We start from the raw sequence: 19458 nt of genomic DNA, 5'->3' as shown, positions 1-19458 counted from the left end.
CCTAGCTGGGACAGCACCTTTTCTGTCTTCTACTGTCCCCTCCTCTAGGGGTCAGAGGGAGCCTTTTAAAACATTTCCAAACGCCCAGGCTCCCGCATCACCTCACCCCTCCACGCCAAGCACTTAAGAAGTCGTTCAGTCTGATTCTGCAGAGGGCGTGGCTGGTGTGGTCACAGACTAAATAGGAGGTGTAATGGGGCTTAAATGCATATGCTCGCGGGTTCTTCCCAGAAGGAGGAGAAGAGGGATACGATAGGTGTTTATCTTGCAGTTTTCCCAGATCCCAGCCCCCGGACGGAAGAGGCTAATGCCAGGTACTCGGTTCACAGGGTGTTCAGACAACACAGACCCCACTTCCGCTCGCAGGAGAGATCTAAAGAGTGGAGCGGCGGCGCCTGACAGGTTCTGGCCAGGTCAGCACTTGCTGATGATTACTGCTCCCCAGTCCTTCACTTCCCGCCAAGCCCCGGCAGTCGGAGGGCTGCCCAGGTACCCGCCCCCTCAATCGTGGCTCACCAGGGCCAGCCGCAGCAGGCCTGGAAGCCAGTGGGCCTAGGGCTCCGACCCAGCTCCGGATCCATAGCCCTCCTTCCCCCACCCCTGCACACACCCTCTCCCACTCCACCCCCGCCTGTCTGACTTACAGGTAACGCCGCTGCCGCTCCGTCTGCCGATGGAGGGCGACCGAGTAGCCGAAGAGGCTCTTCGGATTCCCGGCCTTCACCACCAAGAATCGGGTGTCCAGGTTGAAAGCAGAGGCGACTCGGTCACCGGCCACCACCATCAAGACGAGGGTGCAGAGCATCCTGCGGGGCGCGCAGCGGGGGCCGAGGCCCATGGCTGCGAGCGGGAGCCGGGGACCTGGCGAGAGCGAGTGAGGGAGGACACGGAGCTGAACCTGTTCACCTGCTCCGGGCGCCGCCAGAGGACACTAGCGTCCGCCAAGCGGTTGCGCCAGGAGTACTGATCAGTTTCTCGCGTCTAGTCCTGGTCAGTTTCACCTCCGCTTGAGGTCCGCGTTCTTCGATCCCTTCCAAGGTCCGTGGGACTATTCTCCCGCCTGTCCCGCAGCTGGGTAACCGTCCCCCACCCGGGGCACCCGGCCCCCAGCTTGTGCCAGCCGCGCCCCCTTGGCTGAGCTATCACCTTCAATCCTGGCTAGGCGGTGGATCTGGGCAGGCAGACCCGTAGACCACAAGGAGCAGGGGAGGGAGAGGTCCCCCCGCCCCGCGCGCGCCCCGCCTCCCCACGCCCAGCCCCGCACCTCCCCACCTTGCGCGCCCAGCCAGGGCTCCGCTTTCCTTCCGGGGAAAAAGAAGGTCCCGGCTCGGCCACCGCCTCTTAAAGGGGCAGCACTGCCCCTCCCTCCTCATCCTTCCTACCCCGGCTCCGCCCTCTCCCCCCGACACCTGTCGGGAGCCCCTAAAGGCTTGGATTTCCCCTTCCCACCCCTGGTTTCTCTCAGGAAACGTCGCCTCGGTTGCAAGATGGATTGGATGGGTGGGGCTGGGGGTGGAATCTGTCCGGCCGCTTTGCTGCGGCTGCTACCGCTGCTGAAAAGGCCGATCCCGGCGCGGTCACTTCGTCAATCCCAGCTGGACAGATCGAGTGTTGGGACCGCGCGCGGCTGGCTCGGATGCTGGAGTCGCCTCCGCAGCGCTGTGAGTCCCTGATAGGTGGCTGGAGGTCTCTGGGCGTTCTTCCTCGCACCCATCTCCTTCGCTGTCTTCGTGGAGATTGATTTCTCTTGCCCACCCGCCCGCCCTCACCCATCCTGGTAGGAGCTGGCACGGGTTCCTCAGCAAAGCCAGACAGTATTTAGCAGTGGCAATAACCAAGCAGCACTAATGGTAATTAGCAAACGGATAGCATTTCCCCTAAGGGCTGCGGCTTCTGGTCTCGAGGGATAAGACTGTCGGTGTGGAAATGAGTCCCTCCCAAGAGCGCAGTATTATTTCAGGGACCTGGGCTCAGACTGTGCCGGGTTCTTCATTCACACCTCTCTCCAGAACCCAGCCCGGCAGAATCCCAATGGTTCCTTCTCCCACTCACGCTCCAACTGAGTGTTTGGAGACTGGGCACCGATGCCAGCCCCTACAGGTTCCTACAGGTGGTGCAAGGTGAGACAGGTGGGTGGGGCCCAAAGATCTCTTTATGGGCTATAGAATCAAACAGAAAGTGAACTTCAAAAGGTCACTGTGCTTTCTGGAGTCTGATTCAGATTTCTCTACTTTCCCTGAGCATTCCGTCTTCTATGTGTTTTTATAATAGAGACCATCATGTATGAAACACATATGCAACAGGAACTATGCAAGTGCTTTACAAACATTATTCAATTAAATCCTCATATTAATCATCTCTGTTTTACGATGGGAAAACTGAGGTTTGGGGAGGTTAAGCAACTTGGCTAAGACCACGCAGTGAGGATTTTAATCCTGTATTATCTGACCCTAGAGTCCTTCTTAATGACTTACACTAACAAATAACATTTGCACAATACTAAGAGTAGATCCAGGTTTGGTGAGACAATTTGTACAGCTTGGCAATGTGTTTAAGGAGAAGAAGAATTAGTGTAACAGGGCTGCCCCTTTAGGAGCTGTGCTTAGCAGTGGCTTTCTTGTCCTCTCTTTTGCCCTTTATTTTAAATCCCAAGAGAATCCCCACCTAAAGATGTAAACTGTTAGTCTTTCTTTACCTTTACAGAGCCCATAATACTTTGTAACACCCCTCCTCAGTCTTCAGTTCTATCACAATTAATGAAAAGCATGTAAATTGCTGTGAGGTTTACCTTGCAATAATAATAATAATAATAATAATAATAATAATGTCTCTTTTAAAAAATACAGGAACTAGTCCCAGGGGGTCAAGGTAGGTAGATTCTGATGTCCCTGTCAGAAAGTGGGGAGGGGAGATACATGCCCTGGATGACAAAGACCCCACTCAGCACATAGCCTTTTTGTCTTGTTCCTCCTTCCCTCCCTATACAACCTCTCTGTGCCCCTGACACCCCCCCACACCCCCCAGCCATGGATCATTGTGCTCAACAACCCACTCCATCTTCCAAGGTATGAGTCCTGAGGAAACCTAATTCTTCCCTCTGGTCTCCTGAATATTCGCTTTTTTTTTCCCTTCCTTTTTAGCCCAGGCTGATCTCTGAATATTGGCTTTTGAGCAGCAAGCAGCCCAGACCTTAATCCATTAACATTAGGAGTATAAGATTAGAATCAGAGCCTAATAAAATAAATATATAAAATCTAAAGCCAAGGACCCCAGTGTGGCTTTGTAGTTTACAAGTCATGTCATGTGCAGGCTAATTTCATCCCCCAGGCTCCCTGTGAGGTCAAGCCTATCATCTTCATTGACCTGATGAGGGAGCTAAGCCTCAGGAGGTTACCTGGATATCCAAGGTCATACAATTTATGGGAGGGAGGGTGAGCTAGGACTGGAAGCCACTGACCACAGCTGCATCTTTAAGAGACAAACTCCAAGCCAGATGTTGTTCAGACAGCCAGACATGCCTAAACAAAAGCAGCTGCGATAACAGCATTTGAGGACAGGACACTTGGCCCTGACTGCCCTTAGGACAGCAATTGTTCCTAAGCTGTGATTCCCAAAGTCACTCAGCCTCTCTTTATGTTCTGTCTTGTGGTCCAAAGCAGCAGGGGTTAGGTGACATCTGGGGTCAAGAAACAGGAAGCTAAGAAGAAACTGAGCAGTCCTTTGCTCTCCTGGTGGCTCCTGGATTCTCCAGTTTATTCATAAAGAAGAGGAGACAGCCAGGGACAGAGTGGACACTCAGCATGGGGAAGGGTCCCATCCTAAACAGCTTTGAGTCCTGTAATGACAGATGGGCTCCATGCCAGGCCTTATCTCTTTGGCCATCCCAAACAGGAATGACCAGCATGTCCGATCTGGGGACTGGAAGCAGGAAAGGGATGAAGGATGGCTTTTCCAGTCCAGGGGAGTGTCCACAGGGAATGCAGGAGCAGGAGCTGGGCCACTGCTAGCCAGGAAGGCCCTGCTAAGGAATGTGAGCAGTGTCAGGCAGATCTGGGGGAGAGGGGTTGGGGTGGAGAGAGATATGGAGACTGCAAGGGTCTGGGCTGGAGAGCTGGAGAAAGGAAATCCCAAATTCATGCCATAGGACTGAAATCTTTTGCTTATAGTGACATCACCACAGCCTCATTTCATCTGTCTGTTGACTTTATCACTGTCAACTCTAACTCTTGCCCATGGAGCACAGACCCACCTAGAAACACAGGCTGAGAAACAAGGGCACATGAGTAACATGTGAAATGAGAAATCCAAGTCCAGTTCTTGATGTTCAATGACAGCTTTTAAGCCTCACCCTTCCCTCTTCCCCTAGTCCCCCACACCTGGACAAACTGATAAGAAAAACTGGTGCCCATCCTTTGGCATCCAAGGGAGGAGATTCATGAGCCTCTTCCTGCATAAACACCCACCCCCCCAACCACAATGGAAAACCAGGCCAATCTCCTTCCAGGCTCTCCCAAGCCATCTGGGACCTGTTCTCCTCAAAGACCACAATTATGTAAATACTAAACCTTTTTGTACCATCTTGGTGTGTACGTGGTGTCATCCATCTTGATGTCCAAACAAAACCTTGGATGGGGTTCCTCAGCCTCTGCAGGTGACCACAGCCACATGGAAGCTATGGGTCAGAGAAGCTTCTGGTTGGAAGAAGGGGAGGGTGGAAAACAGAGGGAAATTCAGGACTAGGACAGGAGCCTCAGGAAAGAAGAAAGGCAAGGGCCTGGTTTGGGATTAAGTTTTCCCAGCTGGAACAGTGACAATGTCAATATTCTATAAAGGTGGCTTCCATTCTTGGAGCACTTGTGTTCGCCCCAGTGTGTAGATGTGAGGCCCAGGCAGCTGCTGGAAGAATCCAAGGGTGTGTGATGGCAATGGTGTGCCCCTTGGGTGGAGGGCAGGCTCTCCTCCTTCTCACCTTGGGTAAGTTAGTTACCTTCCCATCTGTAAAATGAAAGGACTGGAGAAAATTCCAGGCAGCATCCAGTATGTCTCAAGGCTCCTCATACCTGTTGAACTAAGTGGACCAAATCTCTGCTATTGAACTATGACGCAGGTCTCTAACTCTGACTTTTATTGAAAATGCAAATTACTGGGAAGGGAGACAGGGAGGGAGGGAGGAGCAACTGAGCATGAATGGGTTTTATCAGATTTCCTTCTCCACTGACCCAGATGTAGCCCAGTCTCAGTGGACTTCTCTGACTCAGAGTCCCTAGGGGTATCAGAGATAAATAAAGGCCTCTTCCAGGAAGCAGGAGTTTCATCTTGGCCTCACATTCTGAACACTTAAATCTAAACAGGCTAAACCTACATTGCCTTGTGTTTTAGGGTTGATGCTTATGGGGCAAGGGGAGCTGTCAGAACATATGGTGGCAGCATGAAGTTGACATTGTCAGGACAAATAGGGAGGGGTCAGGCAAGGGCTGCTGTCATAATTGGGGCAAGGGGTTAGTTAGGTGGGCTGAGCAGGAGCAGGGGCAGAGGAAAGGAGAGAATGAGTGAGTGAGAAAGGCTTAGCCTTGCTGCATACACCGTAGCCTTGGCCCCAGGGCCCTTCCCCTCTTGGTTGGCTCATCTTGAGTCAAGGTGGCCCCTCTGAGGTGGGGAGGCCATGGGCCCTCAGGATGGAGCCAGTACCAGCTAAGCTAGGTTGAGGCCCTGACCCACCTTGGACCTTGACTCATGTGGGAGATACCTTCTTACTATCAGTGTTCTGTGCACAGCTAGAAACTCTGGGCAGATGGGGGCTTTGTCTGCCCACGCCCCACACTACTCTGTGGGGAGGAATTGATGGTTCCTACATGAATGTTGATTAGAGTCCATGTTTATACGCATGGCTCCTATGCATACATACTTGTTTGCCTATACTTGATGTAGCAAGGGAGCCAAGATTTATTGAGCAATTACTATGTCCCACCTCTTTATATATGTTACCTACTAATAACCCTACAAAGTCAAGGTGTCTCCCAGTTTGCAATTAAAAATACCTAGAACAGATGTGAGCACCTTCCCTGATGTGGCTGGAGCCAAACACAGGTCCTTTCCTCCTTAGTGGGCTCCTTGGGGACAGGGTGTAAGAAACGTGCATGTCTATATTATTCATTCTACCAGAAGCTGTAATTGGTCCAATGGGTAGGGTCAGTGAGGCCCTAGGGAGTGACTGGATGATGGCGGCATCCAGCTTGCAAATGACACGTATTTCTGTTTTAGGCAATCCATATGGCTGACCCACCTGGACTTGCCCCAGTTAAGGCCAAGCTCATCATGGCTTACCAATTGCAGAGTTTTGTTGCCTTCTTTGTGATGTGACACTAGTGGATGTAGGAATGTGTCTGCCATACTGTTATGGTTTGAATAGGAAGTATCCCCCCCAGGCTCATGTGTTGAAGCCTACGTGCCCAGCTGGTGGTGCGGATTTGGGAGGTGGTAGAAACTTTAGGAAGCAGGGCTTAGCTGAAGGAAGTAGGTCCCTGGGAGTATGTTGTTGGGGTCTATATCTTGCTCTGGCCCCTTCCTGTCTCTCTGTTTCCTGTCTACCATGATGTTCTGCCTCCTCACAGCCCACGGACAATGCAGCCAAGTGACCATGGACTAAAATCACTGAGACTGTGAGCCAAAATAAATCCTTTCTCCTTTAAATTGTTTATCTCAGGTTTCATCTCAGCAATGAAAAAAAAGCTGATTAGCACCTATTTGCTCAGATAGAAACAAAGACTAAAACACCAAAGTGAGAATTCCTATCTCCATTGTATCTTCCCAACATTTAAGTAAAAGTAATCCCACTGAGCCAATGCTGGTGGCTCACACCTATAATCCTAGCTACTCAGGAGGCAGAGATCAGGAAGATCACAGTTGGAAGCCAGCCCAGGCAAATAGTTTGTGAGACCCTATTTCAAAAAAAAAACCCATCACCAAAAAGGTTGATGGGGTGGCTCAAGACCTAGTACTGCAAAAAAAAAAAAAAAGTTATTCCATTGACTTTTTTTCTGATACATGGTCTCCCTATATTACCCAGGCTGTCCTTGAACTCATAATCCTCCTACCTCAACCTCCCAAGGCTGGGATTACAGGTGACTCCACCGTGGCTCTTTATAACTCAGACCCCATAGTGCTGACTCCTGAATCAGTACCGTCCCATGGTCCAGCCCTATATACGCTGTTGCTGAATCCAAGTCCTTGGGTAATCCACAGACATCCCCCACGGGCCATCTCAGCTGGAAGCCTGGACCTCCCTTTTTCTCTCTGCCCCACACAGATAATCACTGTGTGCCACTCATTTCTCCTTCTTGGTGCCTTGCCACTATTCTCTGTGCATCCTCCCCGATTACTGTATTTCCTCTGCCTCCACCTCGATCACCATCTGCATGGTGGCCAGGGTGGGTACCTCTTGGTTCTCCCTATGCACTTTCCCACTGAAACCTTCCAATGGCTCCTTCTGCCCTTCAGAGACAGCACTGAGCTTTCCATCTGTCCCCACCCTGTCACTTCCTCTTTCCACTTCCACTTCCCTACTCAGGAGTCCCTCACAGTTCCCTGAAGGAGTCCTGCTTCCTCCTACTTCCAGCCTTCTGCTGTCCCTCCACCAGGAGTCCCACTATCCCTTCCCCCAATCTCTTGGCCATCTTCTGTTCCTCTGGGAGCCACAGCTTAGAAGCCAGCCTTGAGTCACCTGTCTAGACAGGCACCCTGCCCTTGGGTTATCACAGCCCTTCTACCTCTGCAGCTTGGCTTCAGCCCCTCCACCTCACAAAAGCCTCCTCCCTTCCTCAGGCTCCAGTCCATCATTTCCCCTGTGCAAGACTCTTGAGCATCCCCAGGCTTGTTTGTGGCTGCCCCATGACCCCAAGTGCTTTGGTTCTCTTATGTACTGATGTCACCACTGGGCTCCCCCAGGCTCCAGCCTTGATGTTGGACCCTCACCAGTCACCTCCAGTTGATGGCTTCAGGTTCCTCAGACCCTGCATGACCCCTTGCTCCACAGTCTGCTCCTCCTACACTTTACCCCACTGCCAGCAGGATTCCATTAGCACTCCAGGCCAGTCTGTGCCACCTATCTTTCTGCATGATGGCCACTCTGCTGGGGGTGCTCTTTACCTACTTGACCACTGGGAAAATGTCCACTTGTTGTTCAAAATCTCTCTCGAGTCATTCTCTCAGTAAAGCCTTCCCTCAAACCCATGTGCACAGTCACTGGACTCTTCCAGGTCTTGCACTGACTTTAAGCCTGGATTTGTAGTGTGATTATAGGTTGGTAGGACAGTGACCTTGAACAAGTCCCTTCAGCTGCCTTCACCTTCATTTCCTTGTCTATAAATTGGACACAAAGATACAAAACACACAGATGTGTTAAAGCAGAGGCCCTAAGTGTAGCTGTTGTACTACATATGATGACACCTGTATTTCCCAACCCGGTGACAGATCTTCGACCTGTGCTTGTCCAGCAGAATTCAATCAGCCATACACTTATTATGGTTCTAAAAAAAATGAGGTCAGTGAAAGCAAGTAAGAGGCCAGCTCTGTGTCTTTAATATCCTCTTGCTCCAGGCCCTTCCGCACCCCAGGATCCTGTTGGGACAAATGTCCTGGATCTGAGGGTTGAAAAGGAAAGTCACAATTCTGAAGCATGAATCGGTGTACCCACTGAGTCACTTCCTCCTCCTGGCTGGTTCCGACCAGCAGAGGCCCTGAGTAACACAGGTGGAAGCCCCCTTCTAGCCTTTCCCCCATCCCAGCCTGCAGTCCCACCCCTGGAGGGCCACCACATAAGGGCAGTGGAGCAGAGCTGAGGAGGTAGCCATTGTGGTGCAGACAGCAGGGAAGCACAAGCTCTAACCCTTATGAAAATCAAGCTGGGAGGCGGCCACAGCGCCCCTCCTCAAAACAGCTCTCCTTTCTCTCCATTAGCTACCCTCCAATGGGTGAAGGCATGGCTTCCTGAAGGCTCCTATGAAAATGCAGACAGCCAGTCTGCAGAATTGAGACTTTGAGGCCAGCTCAAGGAAAGTTAGTGAGACCCTGTCTCAAAAAATAAAATAAAGCCAGGCACAAGTGGCTCATGCCTATAATCCTAGCTACTCAAGAGGCAGAGATCAGGAGGATAGCGGTTATATAAGCTAGCCCCGAGCAGATAGTTTGGGAGATCCTATCTCCAAAAAAACGCATCATTGAGAAAGCCTGGTGGAGCTGGGCACCAGTGGCCCACACCTCTAATCCTAGCTACTCAGGAGGCGGAGATCAGGAAGATCACAGTTCTAAGCCAACCCTGGGCAAATAGTTCCGTGAGACCCTATCTCGAAAAACCCTTCACAAAAATAGGGTGGTGGAGTGGCTCAAGGTGAAGGCCATGAGTTCAAGCCCCAGTACCGGGAAAAAAAAAAAAAAAGCCTGGTGTAGTGGCTTAAGTAGTAGAGTGCCTGCCTAGTAAGCATGAGGTCCTGAGTTCAAACTCCAGTGCCTATAAATAAATAAATAAGCAAACAAATAAACAAATCAAGGGCTGGGGACATAGCTCAAGTGGTAGAATGTTTGATTAGCGAGCATGAGGTCCTGGGCTCAATCTCCAATGCAGAAAAAAAGAATTAAAAAAAATTCCCACCTGGCAGTGGCCTTCTGCTCCCAGGCAGGGAGGGGGCAGGATCTGACAGCATTGTCAGAGACTAGGGCCCAGGAGTACAGATGAGTCAGGAACGGGGCGGGGGGGCGGGGGGGGCAGGGAGGATAGACTGAGCAAAGAAAGACTCAGTGGGGCTGGTGGGGGTGGGGGTGGGCAGGGAGTCCAGAGGATGGTGCCCACCCTCTCTAGTCAACTTTGCACCTTGAGGACAATGACAGGGAATTTCACTTTCCTGCAAAACAATCCCCCCAGGGACTTGGCCATTTTCCCTCTGAGGAGGGGTCCCTTTCCCACTTTGTTCTGGACCTCAGAGACTCCCCTGATTGGAGGAGTCAGATGGGATTTGGGACAAACAAGACAAGACATAAAAGGGGGATGGAGAGTTTGGGTTTATAGTTCAAGTGGTAGCATGCTTGCCTGGTACCCATAAATCCCTGCATTCAATCCTTGGGTGGGGAGGAAAGAGAGATAGAGAGAGAATATATTTGGAAGAGGGTTATGGGCAGGGGCTGGTAGGATGCTGGGGACACAGGGTGAGGACACCAGCAAGGACAGTCAGTGAGTCTGGGGGGCCCCTAAGTCCTCCTAGGTGGAGATATAAGACTGGCTGGCAATCTGTCAAGGCCCCAGAACAAGATGGGGGCAGGGAGACCAGAGTCCAGGGGAGTCCCCACAGTGGCTTAACCCAACCTCACCAGCAGAGAGCAATTGTTAGAGCTCTGTCTCTTTGATGTTGGCTGGCCTGTCCTGGTCTAGCTCCATGTGGTCAGGCTGGGTTACAGGTCTCAATTCCTATAGGCCTGTCACCACTGCCTCCTGGACTCCAGCCACTAGCGCTGCCTTTCCTTCCTCCCAGTCCCCTTGTTCTAGCTTTCTTGGTGGCCCTGGCTGCAACCCCAGGACCCTCACTTCATTCATTCATTCATTCCATGACATCTCTGCTCTGCTCTCTGCACCCACAGATGTCCCATGAAGACCTTACAGCAGTGCACATCCAACCCTCCCCACCAGGGCAGCAGCAGGGCCTGGTCCCTGGGCCCCTCACCCAAATGCACATCAGACTCTAACTCACCTCTGAGTCTTAGTTTTCTTTATTTACAAAGAGGTGACAACCATGCCCAACTCTCAGGAGTGCAGAGGGTTAACTAAAGTCAGACCTGAGAAGAACCTGGCATCAGGGCCAGTGCACTGTGCCTTACCTTCTCTTCCCTGAGGGACAACAGCTACCTGGTTCCAAGAGCTCCTCTTATTTCCCTCTGATCTGACCCCCTCAAATCTGAGCATGGTGGAAGACTGGCTTCCAAGTCAGTCTCAGGTCCTCCACAGACTTCTCTACTTCCCTTTGGCCATCGTCCTCCATGCTCCCCATCCTCCCCACACAGCCCCAGCCTGTGAGGTGGGTTTTCTTGCCCTAGAGGCCTGCTCACTGACTCCTGAGGCCCCTGCTCAGCTCTTCTCTCTGTCTACGTGGCTCCTGCTTCCTCTTGCCCATCAGCAGCTTCCCTTCCATCGTGGCCAGCTGAAGCCCACCATCCTTCTAGCATCCTCTCTACAATGCACCCCAATCCAGCATAACCCTGCTTCTCCCTCTCACAGAGCACGGCCATGTTTGACCACATTTGGTCACCTATCAACTTGGAGGCACATTGCTTAGGCTTTCTGTGACTCAGTTTCCCTGTCTGTAAAATGGACTTAATAATTGCATCCCAGCCATAGAATCACTGTGGAGAGAAAATGCATGGTGTCTGGCATATCGTAATAGCTCAATAATGTGATTTTTATTGAGATGATGGTAGCAATGGAGGGGGTGGGGTCGGGTGATAGTGGCAGTCTTGCCCCCCAAGAACTCTGACTTCCAGGAAAGCAAACTTAGGCCCTCTCTCCCTTCATCCTGCAGTGTTCTACCTGGAGTGGAGATCAATTATGTGCCGAAAATAGAATCTTCTCTAGTCAAATCGAAAACCTCTGGATGCTCCCTGGAGGTCCCCTCAGGTCCCCAATCACTGTGGGACATGGGTGTGTTTCTATTAGGAAAATAGACACTCAAAAGCTAGTGAGGACATTGACACCTGGGGACAGTCCCCCATCACAGAGGAGCTCAGAAAGCTCACCCCAGGGCTCAGATTGAGACCCTAACATAGGAACAGGAAGTCTGAAGAAAGTAGTCATCCTGGAAGACTTCCTGGAGGAAGAAGATGGGAAGAAACCAAGTGAGAAAAAGGGATCACAGCTTTTGGGGGGAGTCTCATTGTGCCAGGCTCTTGGTGTACATCATATCCTTTAGTCTTCACAACAAGCCTGTGAGGTAAGCCATGTTGACCCCTTTTTTAGACAAGGAAACAAAGGTCCTGAATGAGTTAGTGACCTGCCCACAGTCATGCAGCAGTGTGGAAAGCAGGATTCTTACCTGGGTCTGCGGGGCTCTTAGAGAAGGATCTAGCTAAGACCAAAGGAGACTGGGGATGGTGGAAGGATTCCAGCCCAAGGCCAGCTGCCCACTCAGGGAGGTAGTGGGCGGGACGGAAACAGCCACCAGAAGTCAGGGGCACGCGGCAAACAAGGGTGCCAGGAAATGACACGAACCCGGGCCCTTCCTCCAGGCCCGCCCTGTGCCCCTGGCTGCCTGCCGCCTCCCATTCCCAGTGCTCCCTCTAAGGGAACAGAGAAAGCTGGACCAGAGCCCAGGGGGTGGCCCTTCACAGGAGTTGGGACAGGGAGTGTCTTGAAGTCCCCAGATGAGCTCTGCCAGGCCTAACCCTCCTCCTCACATCCGTGGAGGAGAGACACAGGGCAGGGTCCCAGGGATCTTGTCCTGTTTATCTCAGAAGAGCCCAGCACGGTAAAAATTGTCTAGAGGCTCAGCCTTCTAGCATGGTGTCAAAACTGCAGGGCAGGGGGTGAAGAGGCCTGGGTCCAACATGCCCTGCCAACCTGATGACCGTGGATGAGTCGCTGAGGCTCCCATCCATCAAATCAAGCTGCAGTCCTGGAATGCCACCCCCAACACCCACACTTGCACCCATTCCAGCTCTGGCAATGCCGTTCTATTCATTCTTTTACTCACCCGTGAACTTGTTATTCCAGCAAATCCGTGCCAGAGCTCAGTAAATACATTTTGGTACAAATGAAGTGTAGTGTTAGTAGAGTCATGGCAATAAGTAAAGTTGATAGAAGAGCAGAGGTTTTGTTTTTTTGGCAGTCCTGGGGTTTGAACTTAGGGTACTCTACCACTCGAGTCACTCTGCCAGCCCTGTGTTTGAGATGAGTATTTTCAAGATAGGGTCTCGTGAACTATTTGCCGGGGCTGGCTTCAAACCGTGATCCTCCTGATCTCTGCTTCCTGAGTAGCTGGGATTACAGGCGTGAGCCACTGGAGCTCTGCCAAGAACAGAGTTTCACTAAGAGCGGTGACTCCAGGGTCAGATGGCCTGGGATCTTGTGGGTCGGCACTTCCCAGCTGATGTTTCCTGGGACACTGGAGTCCCATGAGTATTGTAAGCATACAAGGGGAAGGAGATGGACTGAATATCACACGCAGAAGCAAGAAGCTGAACCCCTACCTAAGACTGCATACAAACGCTAACTCAAAATGAATCAAAGACGTAAATATAAGAGCTAAGCCTATAAAACTCAGAGAAAACATAGGAGTAAATCTTGATGGTCTTGGATTCGACAATGAATTCTTAGCTGTAATGCCAAAAGTATAAGTAATCAAAGAAGAAAGTAGATAAATTTAACTTTGCCAAAATTTAAGCTGCATGGAGCTCAGTGGTCGTGGTGTTTCTTAGCATGTGCAAGGCCCTGCCAGAAAAAGAAAAAAAAAAGGTCACCTAGAACATTTTGCAGGGTGTGGTAGCATTGGAAGGCTGACACAGGAGAATATGAATTTGAGGCCAGCTTGGACTACATAGCAAGACATTGTCTCAAAAGAAAAATGTTAAAATTTAAAACTTTTGTGCTTCAAAGGAAACCTTTAAGAAAGTGCAAAGGTAGCCAGGCACTGGTGGTTCACACCCATAATCCTAGCTACTCAAGAGGCAGAGATCAGGAGGATTGTGGTTCGAAGCCAGCCCCTGGCAAATAGTTCATGAGACCCTATCTTGAAAAAAATCCATTACTAAAGAGGGCTGGTGGAGTGGCTCGAGTGGTAGAGTGCCTGCCTAGCAAGTGTGAGGTCCTGAATTCAAACCCTACTATTGCCAAAAATCATAGTATTTCATTCCATTCAGGGGTTATCTTTGTACTTTCCCTTTTTTTTTTTTTGGCAGTACCAGCGGTTGAGCTCAGGTCCTCACGCTTGCCAGGCAGGCACTCTTACTGCTTGAGCCACTCTGCCAGCCCTGTTTTGTGTTGAGTATTTTTAAGGCAGGGTCTCAAGAACTATTTGCCTGGACTGGCTTCGAACCTTGACCCTCCTGATCTTAGTCTCCCAAATAGATAGGATTACAGGTGTGAGCCACTGGCACCTGGCTTCTTGTTTTGTTTGTTTGTTTTTTATGGTGCTAGGCATGGAACCCAGGGCCTTGTGCACACTGGACAGGTACTGTACCGGCTCATTGATACAAGGTTTATTTTGGAGAGGATGAAAAATATTCTGAAACTGATACTTGTGCATACTTGCGAATACACAGCTGTGTGTCAGTGATGGGAACATGTTCTGAGACATTGAGAGAAACACTTCAGATGATTTCATGACTATGAGCGTCATAGAGTGTGCTTACATAAACCTAGATGGCAGAGCCTGCCACACGTAGGCTAGATGGCACATACCATGGTCTGTTGTTGAACTAAACTTTTTTTTTTTTTTTTTTGCTGTACTGGGGTTTGAACTCAGAGCCTACACCTTGAGCCACTCCACCAGCTCTTTTTTTGCTGTTTTTTTTTCAAGATAGGGTCTTGAGAACTATTTGACCAGGCTGGCTTTGAACTGTGGTCCTCCTGATCTCTGCCTCCTGAGTAATTAGGATTACAGGCGTGAGCCACCAGCTCCTAGCCAAACCTAAACTTCTTTATGAGGTGCATGATTACTAAAAACCATTGAAATGTACAATTCAAATGAGTCAGTTGTATGGTATGTGAATTATTTCTCAATAAAGATATAAAAAAGGAAACTATAGGGTGTATGTATGAATGTATCAGCAAATTAGTTTGGGAAATGATGATTTAAAGAAGGGATTTGGAACTTCTCTGAGCCTTGCACCTGTTAATTTTCTCCCCAAACTCCTGGGGTAGGTTAGGGCATTTAACCTTTCCGAAACTTTGACCATAGCTTAGCCATGGGAATCATCTTCAAAGGCCTCTCTGTCTGTGTGTCTCTGTTTCTCTTTCTCTGTTTCTCTCTCTCTCTCTCTCTCTCTCTGTCTCTCTCACTTTCACTGGGGTTTGAAAACTCAGGACCTAGCACTTAGCACTCATTAGACAGGCATTATACACCCTGAGTCACATCTCCAGCCCCAAACCTCTCTTAATGTCTCAGAACAGAATCTGGCAGGTTTGGCCATAGGCAGTATGAAGCAAGGAAGGTTTCAGCAGGAGAAGGGCCTGGCAAGAGCTGCATGTACAGGGAAGTCAGGCTGTAGTAGGAAGGATGGAAGTGAGGAGGACAGCCTAGTGACCTGGTGTCAGCCAGGAGGTTATAAAAGTTCTGAATATACATTTCTCCAAAGGAGATGCATAAAGGACAAAGAGCACACAAGATGCTGGGCATCCTTAGGCATGGAGGAGATGCAAATGAAACAGCGAGATACCACTTTACAACCACCAGGGATTTGGAAGGAACCAGGCATCCAGAAGCACTCAACTCCTGGAAGAGGAAATTCTCCCTGCCCTGGGCCCTCTCCACCCCAACCCAAGCTCAGGAACCCCAGACCCTCCCTGACTCTGACTGGAGTCCTGACTGCCCATAGCTTCTGGACAGGATGCAAGGCTTGGTCTGTGCCAGCTATGTTTATGTCCTCCTTCCTGGAAGGGGCACAGGCACCTGCCTGGCCAGGCTAATGGCTGTGGGAGGCAGTCACCAGATCTGAGGGCACAGGAGAAGCATGAGGACACGGGCAACAGTGAGTGGGAGCAGGCTGGCCTGACCAGAGCCAGGCAGGCTGGAACAGCAAGTCCTTGTCCAGTTCCAAGGCACATTCTTCCCAAGTAGCTGTCCTCCCCACCCAGAGCTCGGGGCTGAGGATGCTTAGGTAGGGAACCTGGCTTTTATGTCTTAGCCAGCATGGGTAGCATTTATTGAGCACTTACTGTATACTCTATCCTGTGCTAAGTGCTTTGAATGTACATCTCATTTCCTACTTTTAAAAAGTCCTCTGAGGGCTGGAGGCATTGCTCAAGTGGTACAGTTCTTGCCCAGCAAGCATGAGGCTGAGTTCAAACTCCAGGACCACACGCATACCCACAAAAAAAATCCTACGAGGTAGGTCCTATTATTATCTCCATTTTATTTTCTTTTTTAATTTTTATTTATTGGCAGTACTGGGGTTTGAACTCACAGCTTTGCACTTGCTAGACAGGCACTCTATTGCTTGGGCCATGCCTCCAACGTTTTTTGTTATTCTGGAGACAGGGTCTTGCTTTTTGTCCAGGCCAGCCTGGACTGTGATCACCCTATTTTATGCTTCTTACCATCACTGGGATGACAGGAGTGTGACACCACACCCAGATTTTCTTTTCCATTGAGATGGGGTCTCACAGACTTTTTTGCCTGAGAACCACAATCCTCCCATTCTTACCCTCCTGCGTAGCTTGGGATAACAGTCACGCATGACACCACACCTGGCTACTGGTTGAGTTGGAGTTTCACAAAGTTTTCACAGGAGCTGGCCTCAAACCTTGATCCTACTGACCTCAGCCACCCAAGTAGCTACGATTGCAGGAGTGAGCCACCGGCACCCAGCTTCACTTTATTTTTTTGAGATGGGACTTCACTGTGTTGCCCAGGCTGGTCTGAACTACTCAACTCGTGATCCTCCTGCCTCAGCCTCCAGAGTGCTGGGATTACAGGTGCACTGCCTTGCCTAGCTGTCTGTCATCTCCATTTTGCAGGTGAAGAAACTGAGCCCTAGAGGATTTCAAGAATTTTTTGTGGGGGTTGGGGGGAAATGGGGGCATAGAGAGGCAGAGTCTGGCTATGTAGCCCAGCTGGCCTCAAACTCTCGAACCCCTACCACAGCCTTCTGAGTGCTGGGATTGCCATGCCTGGCTCAAATTTGTCCAATATTACACAACAAAGAAATGCACCAGTGGAGTCTCAAGAAATTTGAGATGGGATTTTGTAGGTAAGGGTGCAAAGTTGAAAAAGTACACAGCTTTCCTGCTCCACACCAGTCCAGCACAGCCCCTCGTCTACAGCCTGTCTTCAGGCTCTAGTCAGTATATCTTGACTACTTCAGCCATCTCTGTTAGCAGGTAGATACCTCACATTCTCAGCTACCTGATATGGAAAGTGTCCAGTGTCTTCTTTCAAAAGACGTCCTGTTACCTTGATCTAAGAAAAGGTTGGGGGATGTGCCCTTTTCTTAGCTTCTAGTGGGGCAGGCAAGGGACAGCTACCCAGGGTGAGCCTTTGGATGGAGGGTGACAGCAAGAAGACAGAGCAAGGGCCACAGTTAACTACCCAAAAGGGCAGAATCAAGTAAGGGGTTGCTGGAGGGTAGAAGCTACATTTCAGGAAGGACACCCACAGCAAGGAATTCTGGGCCCAAGAGGAAGGCATGGGGTCTCCAAGCTGGAGGAAGTGCTGACCAGCCTAGAGGCAGGGGGATGGGCGGAGACGAACAGGTCCAGGGCTCGTGGATCCCAAGATGCTTAATGTTCTCTCAGCTCAGAGGCCAGGGAGATGGTCACTATGGCCTCCTCCTGCAAGGAGGGCTTCCGGGGTTGCAGGAAAGAGTTGGCTATGTGGGGAGGGGCGGGCATTATTCACTCCCCAAATATTTACAGCCAGCGTTCCTAGTGCTGGGCCTGCAGCCAAGGCCCTCGGGGCAGGCCCTGTGCTGTGTGCATTACTCTTGTCTCACTCAGGCAGGCCCTGGACACAGTGAGTGGGAGGCAGGAGGCAGGAGCCTGGCTGGTCCTGACTGGGGGATGGGGATGCCAGTGAACAGTAGCTGCTGCTAGCCTGTGAGCCCTCCCCCAGCCCACCCGCCTGGAAGGAGGCTGGTGGTATCCCCAGGCCCAGGGTCTGCTCACTGGAGAGGTGGAGGAGCTGGGGCGAGGAGGGGGCCTCCTGGCTCCTAGGATAGGGGTGGGAGTAGTCTCTCCTCACTCCCTACCTCACTTTATTCAGCCCCCAAGAGGGGCTCCCCCAGGGCCAGGCGGGGTCAGACAAGCTGCTGCCTGCCTCACATCCTGGGCAGGAGGCAGTCCCTGGAGGTAGAGCAACAGGAAAAAATAATCAAGGAGTTTGACAGGGGTGGGGGTGCCGTCTGGGACATGGCAGCCCTGACAGCTGCCACTTCCAGGGCACATGGTCATATCATGCATGGCAGCCCTGAGACACACCCAGAACTACCCTTGGGCATAGAGAGGCCCAAAAAGTTAAGGGAACATTTTTGGACGTTTCAGAGGGGCCAGCCCTTGATGCCTCCTCTACTCTGGGCCAGGCCAACCTGGGTACCTGGCCCCACACTCAGGATCCCACCCAAGGCTCCCTTGTGAAGACTTCTCCCCGCTACCCCTTTTCTGCCTCCATGACTTGCTTCTACCCGCTATTCCTGTCTCCATCTCTCTCTTTTTCCTTCCCCCCGTCTCTCTTCATCTCTCACATCTGCCAGACAGGTGGGGACAAGAATCTAGGGGCCGCCCATCCAAAAGAGGTTTGGTGGGTTAGGCCAAGAAACATGGTCATTTATTATCCTGGAGTGCGGACAGCCCAGACCTGCAGCCCTCACCTGCACCCTGGGAGGGGTGTGGAGACTGGACCAAACCACAACTCAACAGTTAAACCTGGGTTTCAATAAACCCTCCCCTGACCAGGCAAACACCTGTTCCCCTTTCCCTATCTCAAGCTCCTGAGGACAGTGCGGAGTCAGCTCCTTCTGTCTCCTGGACAATGTGGGGAACAACTGTCAGCCTGAAGGACCCCGGGACTCCAGTAAAGGATGGGACCTGGGCTCAGTCACAGGCTTTGCTGTCTCAGGTGTAGGTGTCCCTGGGTAGGACTGGACACAGGGAAGGATGGGAGCTAGGAGGTAGAGAAGTTCCCGGCTCCTACCCAGCCAGGTCTGGGGCCAGCATATTGGTCTTTCCACACCTTGTGCAGGGGAGGAGGGCTCTGAGATAGCATAGCAAGGGCAGACCCACCCTAGACTCAGGGTAGGAAATGTGGCTATTTGAGGAATTTTGAGCCCCCTCCCCCAGCCCCAAACATCCTCCTCACTCAGCTTCTGGAATATTCTTCATCTCTCCCTGGCTCCCTCCCTCAAGAAGTCTTCCAGGTGGAGCTGACTCCTCTCTGGTTTACTTAAAAGGTACTGGGGTGGGGGGAGGGGTAACACGGGGGGAGTAGGGGAGGCTGAGGGGTAGCTCAGTGATAGAGCGCTTGCCAAGCGTGTGCAAAGCCCTGTGATCGTCTGCAGTACTGCTGCCCTGCTCAAAGTCCTCACTCTGGGGAGACCCAGAGCCCACCTACCCCTCCTCAGACGCCAGTCAGCACTCAGTAGGGAGACACCCTACTTGAAGGGACTTAGTGTGTTTGTGGTCTGGAGGGTTATGGACATAGGATGACAACTTCTCTGACGAGGGCATCTGGGAAGGCTTGCTGGAGGAGGTAGCATTTGGAGATGTGCCTT

General features: G+C 51.2%; 1 protein-coding gene across 3 annotated transcripts in view; it reads right to left on the bottom strand.

The window, feature by feature from the left end:
- The window catches only part of Itga3 (integrin subunit alpha 3), a 29778-nt gene extending 28387 nt beyond the window's left edge, over positions 1-1391 (bottom strand). The window contains exons 1-2 of one of the 3 annotated variants that reach the window (XM_020171390.2): positions 1273-1391; positions 645-861 (exon numbers count right to left, since the gene is read on the bottom strand). In XM_020171390.2, coding sequence (XP_020026979.2) covers positions 645-838 — 194 coding nt within the window. In that variant the 5' untranslated portion in view covers positions 839-861; positions 1273-1391. Of the gene's footprint in view, positions 1-644; positions 1236-1272 lie in introns of those variants that run through there. The other 2 variants (XM_074045987.1, XM_020171392.2) reach the window with 2 other exon arrangements.
- Between the last annotated feature and the right edge of the window lie 18067 nt (positions 1392-19458).

The sequence above is a fragment of the Castor canadensis genome, chromosome 11 (genome assembly GCF_047511655.1).
Source record: "Castor canadensis chromosome 11, mCasCan1.hap1v2, whole genome shotgun sequence".
Classification (NCBI taxonomy): Eukaryota; Metazoa; Chordata; class Mammalia; order Rodentia; family Castoridae; genus Castor; species Castor canadensis.
This window is presented reverse-complemented; position numbering and strand designations above follow the sequence as displayed.